Below are 12500 nucleotides of genomic sequence, written 5' to 3' on the forward strand. Positions count from 1 at the left end.
TTTGGACAAAGGCAGAATTAATTTATAATCACATCGCGTTTATGAAAAGCTCACGAATGTAATCTGAGGTCAAAGGTACATTATAATTGCCTTTTAAAAGACTGTCTTGTTTTCGCAAACATTGCAATTTCAGAAACCACAGACAAAAACAAAAACTTTAAAAATAACAACCAAATTTTTGTCTTCTTCCTGTCTGCAACTTCAATTTTGAAGATTCCACAGATCACAAATCAGTTTTTGTGGGGTTTTTTCTTGGTCATTTTTATTATTAAATTCGACAACCTTGTGTTGTATTCGTTCAATCTCTTGGATTTCTGATTTTAAAATGCTACAAATACCAAGTCTTCACTTATACTTACACTTACGTAGACTACGAGTTAGAGACATTGACTTCATTGCATTGACTCTTACAAAGACTTTGTATTTCTTTAATTTTATTTATTTCCTGCTGTCGTATTAGTTTCATCAGAAGAAGCCTAAAGAAGTGTTTGCCTTTTTTCGCAAATTTTCTACATGGCCTCTCCAATTCAATTTGGTTAGTTATTGTTACTCCTTGATATTTCGCCTGTTCATGTTCACTCTCTCTTTCAACTTTCAAAATCAAAGAGCCAAATGCAAATATTTATTTAAGCTAAAAAACATTGGGATTCAGAGTTTATTAGGACTTTTTTTGAACGAGATTTTTTTTTTTTCAAAAGGTTATAATCAATGTTGATTTAGTATTTCGGAAGTAAATATCATCAGGTTTGTTACATTTTTCTTTCATCTCATTTACTTACAATTACTATTACAATTTTTTCAACAGTTACCAATCACACCCACCAAAATTGATATGGATAAGTATAGAATAATAGCCAACTCTAGATGACAGACATGGCTGCGGTTCAAGCAATGGAGCCCACGAATAGCCAAGAATCTCCTGGGGAAAAATCGGACATGGAGGAAAGCATCTCCTCCATATGTTGTTTGAAGGAACACGAGAGACTTGATGTGTTACTCTCAAAGATTCCCCTCAAAGCACAAACTAAGTTCCTTACGACATGTGACCTCCTGCTGACTTGCATTGACGCCAACAGCTCCTACATTGTCTTGGGCACTAATATCGGAATAATTTTTGTGTTCTCAAGAGAGGAAAGCTCAATACAGAAAATCAAAGTAACTGTGAGTATCTTGAAATTGGAGATAAATTACTGAGAAGTGCAACTGAGTTTGACTCTCCATTTTTGTGTGGGTTGTTGTTGTTGTTGTTGTCATTAAAGCATCCAGCTGTTATCTTTTTCAGACCACACAATAAGTGGTTTTGCACTATCATTGTGCATGTCAGTGGGATGCCACCATTCACGGTTGATCTTTTGGGAGTATTTTATTATGCAATGTCCACTACTAAAGATACTCAAAATGGAAACGCTTTACATTTTCCTCCGCCAACAGTAACACTTAACATAAAAGACGGAACATGACACCTGTAAGGTGATGTTACAATATCTTTTTGACAAAGACAAGTTTTAATGAAAGAATGTGAGTAAAGAACCTTTTCCAAGGACTCAACTTTGTACCACCTGGATTAAAACTCGAACCAGGTATTCATTGGGTATAAACTGTGTATCTTACCATTGACCACAAGCCTGGTTGAGTATGTGGTACCATTTTTAAATCGATTTGATCCAATCTTTAAAAAAAAAAAATTCTATTCAGGCATTACCCTGTACAATATATTTGTCCTTTCATATAAACAGACTCATACAATGTTGTTAATTACAATATTTTTTCACCTAGACTCCAAATCACATGATTACATCTGTCAAGCTGCACGAAGGCACAGACCACACTGTAGCGGTCGGCGTTTCCATTGGATTGTTGTGTGTCTATTGCATACCGTCTAAGGCATCAATGTTGGAGAAAAAGGAGGTAAAGATGCTTAGAAATATAAAGAGAAAAATTCATAATATGATATGTTATCTTTATATGATGTGTTATCTCAAGATGATGTTAAGCTTTCGTATAGAAATATAAACCATTGGAAGGCAGATTGCATGGCATAATGGTATGGTCTTTGTCTCAAAACTAGATGGTAGCTGATTTGCTTCTGACAAATCTTATAACGTGTAGCAACTTCATGTATGCTCACATGTTTTTAGGCACTCTTACAATTATTTTTGTTTCGACAGAGACAATGCTGTTTATTTTACACTTAAATTCAGTGAGAGAATGCATGTAGAGAGCCTTCTATGAACACTCAAATTTTCACTGCCCAGAGCAGGACCTACCTGTCAGAGACCAAGTGTCATACCACAAGACCACAAAGTAACGCCAAATTTTACTCACACCCAGCTGCTTACTCAGATCTTCAAATTCCCTTTTCTTTGAGAGAAAAATCAACATAACCAAATTTTCAGAGAGATCCTTTACTTTTTTTCCACTCTGACTGTTGTAACTGCTGATGTTAGGGATTGTCAGCTTAGCAACGTTTTTCAAAGTGTAGGGGAGTGGTTAAATCACTTAATCCCTTTTAGATACTGTTCTTGGAACATTGAAGAGATTCAGCTGTCAAAAAAGATCACATTGTTTTTGTTTTTTTACAAAATAAAATTTCCTTCTTGTTTCATTTCCTTTTTCAGATCCAAAAATTCGAAGTGAAGGACGTCCACAGGAATTACATTACGTGTCTGGAATGGAGCACCAATGGGATGAAGCTATTTAGTGGGGACACCAAGGGTCACATAGTCATAACTGAGATTGACTTTTACGAGGTTGGACCTTATCAGTCTTTTTTTTCTTTTTTTTTTCTCTCTAACTACCTTTTGAACTCGAAGGCTATTTCTTTGAATTTCATAAGCTTTCCATTCAGGAGTTACAAATAAGCCACAACTACCAAAACACAAACATAGTCGCTCAGATCATGATATGGAGTATGGAGCTTTCTAAATCTACATACATAGGCAAAATTTTTTCTTCTCAAAATATCACACAGGATCAAAATATTTTGACAGATGGTAATGGGTTCAACAGCAAAATAGGATAACGAATTATTAATATTCCTGTATTAATAATTAAACGCTGACAGTAATCTTTACTCATTTTTCCCAAATACACTCTCCTTATGGAATGAATTACCTTTTGGCAGCAAGCTTTTGAGTGATATTGAGACCTTTAACAATTTGCTACAGACTAAGAGGAGAGTACCATCATTTTTTCTCTTTTGGACATGCATCATCAACAGTAATGCTTAGTCTAAATGAGTCAGTTGGTATTTTTGATAGAAAGAAGAAAAGAACGGATAATTTAAGAAAACAAATGATGTCATTAAATACAGATGTGATGAATTAGAAGGCGATTTGGAGAAATGAGCTTTCTTTAAATTAAATCGTATTATTTCTCTACAAAAGATGCATTCTAACTAACACTGTATTAATTTTTTTTAATTATTGGATTTGGTTTTCATAATTTGTCTTGTTCAATTAATGTGAGGCTGAGCCTCTTCAAAATGCAATGATTTCTTTCATTATTTTTCTTGTTATTCTTTAAGAGAGCAGTCATATTCATATGAGTGGAGTATTGCTGTGAATATCATAAGAATAAGACCTGATGTCTGGACAGAATAAAGTCGATTCCTAACATAAAGGAGAAGAATATAAAACTGAGAATACATATTTGTTAAAGGGATAATTAAGAAGAGATTTAAAAAAAAAAATAGCCTTCATCACAAGAGATGAATTTATTCTGTTTTTTAAAAAATTATTTTGTATTTTGGGAAGATAATTTGTGCTTGGTTTTTATTTTTGAAAATTTATGGTATCTTTTTGTAGAATTTTATTCAAAATTTTTGCGTTGTTTTTTTTTCTTCTTTAGGACAAATGCTCATCGATGGTCCTTCTGATAGACGCTGGTAATGAGATTGTCCAGTTGAATTACGCACAGAAGGTCCTAGCAGTGTCCACTTTGGCCAAAAGTTACCTGGTTAGGATGGATCTGGGTGGACAGATTGTTAACATTGGATCTCAATCCAGTGAGAAAGTGTGAGTTGTTTTTAAAAAAAAATAATGTCAGGTTACACAGCTAAAGGTTATCATTAGAATAAAGATTGTCATTAGTGATACTTATCAATGATGGTGTGGTAGTGATGATGATAATGATAATACAGTGGACTCCGGATAAGACGATGCCCAGGGGAACCGAGAGAAAAATCGACTTATCCGAAAATCAACTTAACGGGAGGGTAACCAAATGAGCAAAAACTCATTTGAACAAAGCAAACCAATCTAGAATAAGTATGTCCCTTCATATCGCGCGGTCTCTGTAGTGGTCATCAGAGGCTCCTACCCCCAATAGCCCCATAGAGGAATCAGAATACATAAAAATCGGAATTTGAGATTTTAAAAAAGCGGAATCAACTTATTGGTATTGACTATGACATGCTTTGCAACAGAAAATGTATTAGACAATCCAAAAGTACTCAAATGATTAAAAATAAAAAATGTGTAAAAATGTACAGATTGTGTAAAGACAAAGAATGGGGTCAAATAATAATAGAGAACACACAGGTCCTGGCCGTCTGAGAGCAAAGCATTGAATGGATGGATTTAACCTTGTCAGGACCCTCCTCCCCCCACCCCCTCCCACATACACACACCTAATCAAGCAAACGCGCGTGCCGGTACACACACACACACACACACACACACATACACAGGACACAGGGCTAAAATTAAATAGGGAAAGAAGCTGACCGTACTCAAATAATATTATTAGCGATTGAAGCCAACATATAATATTACCAAGGTCATTGACCTCATGAATCGGAGTCACAATAATAATAATAATAATAATAATAATAATAATAATAATAATAATAATAATAATAATAATAATAATAATAATAATACTTCGGTCAACCTCCCTCCCAAACATAAAATATTATCCGACATCAGCAGCACACACTTTGAAGAGACTAGTCAGACATACAAAATGTGTGTTGATTGACCATAGGAGATGATGAAATAAGCCATAGCTCACTTTCTTTTCACTAGAGATTTTAAAAAAAATTTTCCTTGATGGGAAAGGTGAAAAGCGGAATTTTTGCCTTGAATGTGGAATGTATACCAATTAAGTGAAATTATTCCGCGAAAAGCGGAAGGGTAGGAGCCTCTAGGTCAAGGTCATGCTTCTTGTAAATCGTCGAGACAGAAATAGCTGGTATGCCAATTTCCTATGCGATGATTTTCTGTCGCATGCCAAACTTTCCAAATGCATCGAATCTTCCTTTTCCGCGATAGGTTTGCCATTGTAGTTGTAGACTTGACTTGAATTCTTCTTGATAAAATTGATACTAATTAAGAGGGCTATTACATAGGATGGCCTGGGATTAGAACCAAAAAAAAATCTTGAACTTGAAGTTGCGAGAATGTAAAATTTGAGATGGAGAAATTAAAGTTATTCAATACTGCTCATGTACATTGAACACGGACGTCAGGCAAAGCACCTACATCACATCGATGTGCGCCAATCGTTCGCGGATATTCTTAACCACTTAAAATTCTTACTGGTAGCTTTTTTAACCAATGGAAATACTTGTTTATTTGTGATTTTTTTTTGTAGTCGTGAGTGATAAGAACATCGACTTAAGCGACATCGACTTATGTGGATTTTTTTTTTTTTTACTAATGTTATATAGGAAGAAGGGGGAGGGACCAAGAAAAAAAATCGACTTGGGTAAAAATCGACTAAGGCAACGTCGACGTATCCAGAGTGCACTGTTATGATAATAATAATAATAATAATAATAATAATAATAATAATAATAATAATAATAATAATAATAATAATAATAATAATACTTACAATGATGATAATAATAGTAATAATAATAATAATAATAATAATAATAATAATATAATAATAATAATAATAATAATAATAATAATAAATAATAATAATAATGATAATAATAAATAAATAATAATAATAATAATGATAATAATAATAATAATAATAATAATAATAATAATAATAATAATAAATAATAATAATAATAAATAATAATAATAATAATAATAATAATAATAATAATATAATAATAATAATAATAATAATAAATAATAATAATAATAATAATAATAATAATAATAAAATAATAATAATTAATATAAAATAAAATAATAATGATAATAACAATGATATCCAGACAATAATTTTTTTTTTTTTTTCGGTTTGTTCCATTCAGGTCTGGAAGATTTGGTGTGTGTTTCATCCCAGGCGTTTACAAAACACAAGACCTGATGGTCTACTCAGCCAGACAGGACTGTTGTTTGTGGCTTGCAGACGTGACTGGGGATGTCAAAAGTGAACATTCCTTTAGTTTTCCTTTTTCTTCGGAAGTGCCGGAAATATTTCTTCATTCTCCAAAAAAGGAAGTGGTTATGGAGGAGTTTCAATTTCGAACTTTACGAATATTCAGGGACCAAGAGGTTGTGACTTGGGATAATTCAGGAATTGTTATACTGGATCCATCCACCAATGAGGTTGTGGCATTTCAAAATAGATTTGACAGCGTTGTAGATATAGCTGTGGTGAATAATAGTGAAATATTTGTGGTACAAAGGAATTCTGGGTCTAGAGTTGTACGGATTGCCTTCAAACCTGATATAAAGTTGGGAATTGGTAAGTCATTATTATGGATAGATATGATCATTAAAAAAGAAATAAAATATAAACAATGTTTAAAAAACAAGCAAAAAACCCTTTATTCATCCTTATGGGGAAATTTGTCTTTAGGGTCTATTTCAAGGGATGACTGGAATAACCCAGGCATCAGTGCGGTGCAGCGCCAAAAGCGAGCTAGGGAGAGATGACTTGCTTAAGGCCACACAGTGAGGTGGGTAGTTGAACTTGGTACCTTTTGGGTAAGAAGCAAAGACTATACCACTGAGCCATACTGCCCCATTATATTTAGGACTTCCAGTAGGCGATAAAAGTGAGTTGATAGGACATTGCACTTCCATATGCGGACCTGGGTCAGCCCGATTGTTGGCATCTCATTTTTTTCCTGCCTGAGCAGGAAACATAGCCACTATTTCTCGTGGCTAATGCCTGAGTTATTTCGGTCTTTTATTTAGATGATGAATAATAATATTGGGAATTTCTTTTATTTGATCTTATTTCACAACCATAGGGGTTCTGTTTTATTCAAGGAATTTACCCAATGGAAACCGTGCGGTGATCTTATTGGCTAACCAACCAGCGGCCTCGATGAGAAAAATATCCGCCATTGAGACATGGGCTGGGAATCGCGTTACTATAGTAAACAAGCGCTGATCGGCCGTTCATGAAATCTAAGAAAATAACTTTCTGCTCGCTCGTTTAACTCAGAATTATTCAAAACGATGTCTCTAAAATGATATAAATGTGACTTCTTAAGGTTTTCTTCACGGTCAAAACCACACAACATTCTATTAATGATTACGTCCTAGGCAATAAGGTCAGACGATGATGTGGTGGTGGTGATGATTGTAGTTGTAGTAGTAGTGGTAGTGATGATTATGTGGTGGTGGTTGTAGTTTAGTAGTAGTGGTAATGGTAATGATATGGTGGTGGTTGTGGTTGTAGTAGTAGTGGTCGTGATGCGGCTATGTGGTCTTGTAGTATGACACTCGCTTTCGGATCGGAAGGTCCTGGGTTCGAGCCTCGCGCTCGGCGCATAGTTGAGTCCTAGGAAAAGGCTCTTTACTCACACTCTCTCACCGTACTCAGGTGTGAAATGAGTAGGCTACCTGGCCGTTAACAGAGTTGTCTTTGTCCGAACAAATGTAATATCGCCTAACAGGCGTCATGTCCCGTCCTACATGTTAAATGTTGACCAGGGACCCCTTGTAAAGCGCTTTGAGCACATTTAGTAGATATTGCACTATATAAAGCTCAATTTAAAAAAAAGATATTTCAATGATGATGATATGGTGGTGGTGGTTGCAGTAGTAGTGGTAGTGATGATAATGTGGTGGTGGTTGTAGTTGTAGTAGTAGTGATAGTGATGATGATGTGGTGGTGGTTGTAGTAGTAGTGGTAGTGATGATGATGTGGTTGTGGTGGTTGTAGTAGTAGTGGTAGTGATGATGATGTGGTGCTAGTGGTTATGGTAGTAGTGGTAGTGATGATATTGCGGTGGTGGTTGTAGTAGTGGTAGTGATAATGATGTGGTACTGGTGGTTGTAGTAGTAGTGTTAGTGATGATATTGTGGGGGTGGTTGTAGTAGTAGAGGTAGTGATGATGATGTGGTGGTGGTTGTTGCAGTTGTAGTGGTCGTGATGATGATGTGATGGTGGTGGTTGTAATAGTGGTGGTAGTGATAGTGTAGTAGTAGTGGTAGTGATGATGATGGAGTGGTGGTCGTTGTAGTGGTGATGATGATGTGGTGGTGGTGTAGTGGTAGTGATAATGATGCAGTGGTGGTGGTTGTAGTAATTGCGGTAGTGATGAAGTGGTAATGGTGGTTGTAGTAGTAGTGACAGTGATGATGTGGTGGTTGGAAAACACATTATAGGTTATTATAATACATGATTACACACATTCATTTTTTGACAGCTTCATTGTGCCATAGATATACGCAACAGTTCTGCATCATTTTATTGTGGATTTTGATATTGTTTGTTGTTTTTCTTGTGTCGTTATGTTGACATAGAGACCGAATGAATGGTAATGCTTACATTCCCAGCCCAAGATATAATGGCGCTGAATGCTTTCATTGGTGGACACTTTTTAGGCTTCGTACGTATTCTCATTCGTTTAATTCTATGGTTTTATTAGAATTAATGGAGTGAAAATAATATTTTCAAGAAATTTAGAGAGTCTCTTTGAATCTCAGAAAGAGAAAGTACGATGGGAGTAGGCAAAAAATAAATGAAATTTATTATTATTATTATTATTATTATTATTATTATTATTATTATTATTATTATTATTATTATTATTATTATTATTATTATTATTATTATTATTATTATTATTATTATTAATGAATTGATTTGATCAATGTCTCTGTATTAATTCTCCATGTCTAAGCCTATAACAAGTCCCTTCTGTCGACATTACTGCCCCCCACCATCACAAAACCTGGAGAGAAAGACAACCAGGTCTCTGAAAATAGCACCGACAGCATTAGACGCAGCAACAGCGCCAACAACATCATAAACAGCTCCAATAACAACAGCAACAATGTCGTCAACAACAACAGCGGTAGAGAAATGTTCAGTTTTATCAAAAAGAGCTTAGTAAATCCATTAAAGAAACTGGATCAGCACATGAGCCAAGATGCAGAGAGGTGTGTTATATTTGCATTACATAAGTGCATTTCTGTCTATTCTTCACAGCATTGAAATAGTCTTTGGATGGGAAACTCAGCTTTGGTCAATTGTCACACGTTAAAGGCACGTTACATTAAGTCATTAAGTAGTTTTTGGAATTTAACTTGAGCAATCTAATTCCGACTGACAAGACCTCAATGTAGCTCTGTACATTGAGACTTTTTAATGCATCACTAAATCAAATATCAAACTAGAATTTTTCTTTTTACAGGCAAATCTTTATAACTTGACATTAAGTGAAAATATGTTTTAAAATAATCATCTATTCAGAAAAAAAAATTTTGTTGTTGAAAAATTGAGCTTTTATATAGTGCAATATCCACTAAACATGCTCAAAGGGGTGTGTCTTTTTTACGAAACCCGACGAAATCCGACAAAGTTATGGGAAGTAGGTAGCAGTGGGGAGTGAACCTGGGACTCAGGAAAGTGTACACCATTGGGGAGTGAACCTGGGACTGGGTTTCGGTGGGTTTTGTAAAAAAAGCAATCATTGCTTTTTCTGTTCTTGATCTTTGTTCTACTCCCCCTTTATCCTAGCATCGCCCTACTAATCGTCATCAGTTTCCTTCCACTCCATCCTCTTAATCACTTCTGCTCCTCTTTTTCCTCCTACTTCTCCTCCTTCTATTTTTCCTCTTATTCCTCCTGCTCCTCTTCCTCCTCCTCCTCAATCTCCTACTCCTCCTCTTCCTCCTCCCCCCTGTTCTTCTCTCTCCTCATTTTCCTCTTTCTTTTGCTATTTTTCTTTAACCTCTTGACCCTTCTTCTGCTCCTCCTTTATCCTGGTTTTCGCGCTACAAAACTAATCATCTCATTATCATTCTTCATCCATCAAATTCATCATCATCCATCATCATCTCATCCATCATCATTCATCATCATCATCATTCATCATCATCATCATCATCATCATCATCATCATCATCATCATCTCATCATCATCTATCATCATCATCATCATCATCAGCATCATCATCATTATCATCATTATCATCATCATCATCTTATCATCATCTATCATCATCAATTTCATCATTCATTCATCACATCATCATCATCATATCATCATCACATCATCATCATCATCATATCATCATCATCATCATCCATCATCATCATCATCATCATCATCATATCATCTTCACCATCATCATCGTTATCATCATCATCATCATCATCATCACCATCATCATCATCATCATCATCATCATCATCATCATCATCATCATCATCTTCATCATCATCATCATCATCATCATCATCATCATCATCATCAGCAGCATAATTATCATCATCATTATCATCATCATCATCATCATCATCATCATCATCATCATCATCATCATCATCATTAGCATTATCATCATCATCATCATCATCAGCAGCAGCAGCAGCAGCATTATCATCATCATCATATGGTATCCATTTCCCATAGTCCCATCCCAGGTTAACTCCCCACTGGTGTGCACTTCCCTGAGTCCCAGGTTCACTCCCCACTGGCACCCACCTCCTATAGTGTCAGGTTCATTCTCCTCTGGTACCCAACTCCCATAGTCCAACTTCAACTCCCAATGGTATCCATTTCCCACAGTCACGGGCTCACTCCCCACTGGTGTACACCTCCCTGAGTCCCAGGATCACTCTCCAGTTTTGCCAATTTCCTATAACTTTGTCGGATATTGTCAGGTTTCGGCGGGTTTCTGTAATTTTGAGGAAATGTCTTGGACTCGCACAACTGGATTAGACACTTAAATGATATGCCCTAAGGAAAGACATACAGTGTCCTTGGTCCCTGCAACACTGATTGGTGTGATATGTCTGGCACAAAACACTTTGTGATAGATGCAATAAACTAACATCTTTTCTAAGAGATTGCAAGCAATTGTTACACCTTGTTCACATGACTCTGAGGGTTTGATGGGGAGTTGGGAAGGGGAGATAAAAAGTTGTAAGCTGAATATTTTCCCCAACGAGCCAGATTCATTGTCCAAATTTATCTCTTACACATCATGAATGTTTTCCATGGGCAATTTGTATTAGTTCTAGTTATGATAGGAATGTTTAGACGACAGTTACTGAAAGTGGCTCGCAAATATCTTGTTAATCGTACAGTATTTTTAGGGATTGAAACTCGTTTATAGATTTTGTCTATTTATTTTCTTATCTTTATCTGGTTGTCTGTCTCTTTGTCCCTCTGTTTATCTATGAGTTTTTTCTTTTTTCTTTATAAACTAATTTATGTTTATGAGCTTATATTTAATGATACTATTATCTCATAGCATGACACTCACAATGTGACTTGCAGGTCCTGTGTTTGAGTCCTACTAAGGATTACAAAAAATTGGGTCCTCGGAAAAGGCCCTTTTCACCTATAAAAAAAACCCATTGAGCTTTATATAGCGCAATATCCACTCAATATGCTCAAAGTGCTTTACAAGGGGTCCCTGGTCAGCAGCAACATTTAACATGTAGGACGGCACATGACGCCTGTTAGGCGATATTACAATTTTTCGGACAAAGACAACGCTGTTAATGGCCAGGTACTCATTTTACACCTGAGTACGGTGAGAGAATGTGAATAAAGAGCCTTTTCCAAGGACTCAACTATGCGCCAAGCACGAGGCTCGAACCCAGGACCTTCCCATCCGAAAGCGAGTGTCATACCACTCGACATACATGGATGTAAAATGAGTAACTTGTTGATGTGAGTGTTGCTTACAGGCAGCATGTCTAGTCTTACCCGTAAAGTGTTGCTGTTGGCTTGTGACCCCCTGCAAAACGCATTAGCACATGGATTTTGCATGATGTAGAAAAGTTAATTTAGATCTCATTATAATTTAACTTTAAAACTGATTTGCCGCCTATTGAATAACCTGAAATAAGTTGAAAGGTTGAATTCTAAAATGTTAAATTGTTTATACTTTAACAGAGTGGTAAATGCAGACAACATCCCAGATGCCAAGGTAGCATCTGCGTCGGAGTCTCAAGGTGAGTTTGTTCATTTTTTCTTATAAAGGTGATTGATAAATGTACAGTATTGTAAAAATGAATATATACCAGATTATATAGAGAACAAAACACTTAACATTGAACACCCCTGACTCAAAACCCTTCCTAAAAACTGAAATACATTATGAGTCATTAAG

The 12500-nt window shown here is 35.7% G+C and overlaps 1 protein-coding gene across 8 annotated transcripts in view; it reads left to right on the forward strand.

The window, feature by feature from the left end:
- LOC144962452 (tectonin beta-propeller repeat-containing protein 2-like) overlaps positions 1-12500 on the forward strand; it is a 53125-nt gene that overhangs the window by 3025 nt on the left and 37600 nt on the right. For 4 of the 8 annotated variants that reach the window (XM_078895407.1, XM_078895410.1, XM_078895404.1 and 1 more), the window contains exons 2-8: positions 806-1161; positions 1777-1908; positions 2619-2750; positions 3850-4016; positions 6221-6657; positions 9053-9311; positions 12284-12342. In XM_078895407.1, the coding sequence (XP_078751533.1) occupies positions 865-1161; positions 1777-1908; positions 2619-2750; positions 3850-4016; positions 6221-6657; positions 9053-9311; positions 12284-12342 (1483 nt within the window). In that variant the 5' untranslated portion in view covers positions 806-864. Of the gene's footprint in view, positions 76-191; positions 536-805; positions 1162-1776; positions 1909-2618; positions 2751-3849; positions 4017-6220; positions 6658-9052; positions 9312-12283; positions 12343-12500 lie in introns of those variants that run through there. The other 4 variants (XM_078895409.1, XM_078895405.1, XM_078895408.1 and 1 more) reach the window with 2 other exon arrangements.

Source organism: Berghia stephanieae, chromosome 1 (assembly GCF_034508935.2).
Source record: "Berghia stephanieae isolate SIO BIC M18660-M18661 chromosome 1, UCSD_Bste_1.3, whole genome shotgun sequence".
Classification (NCBI taxonomy): Eukaryota; Metazoa; Mollusca; class Gastropoda; order Nudibranchia; family Aeolidiidae; genus Berghia; species Berghia stephanieae.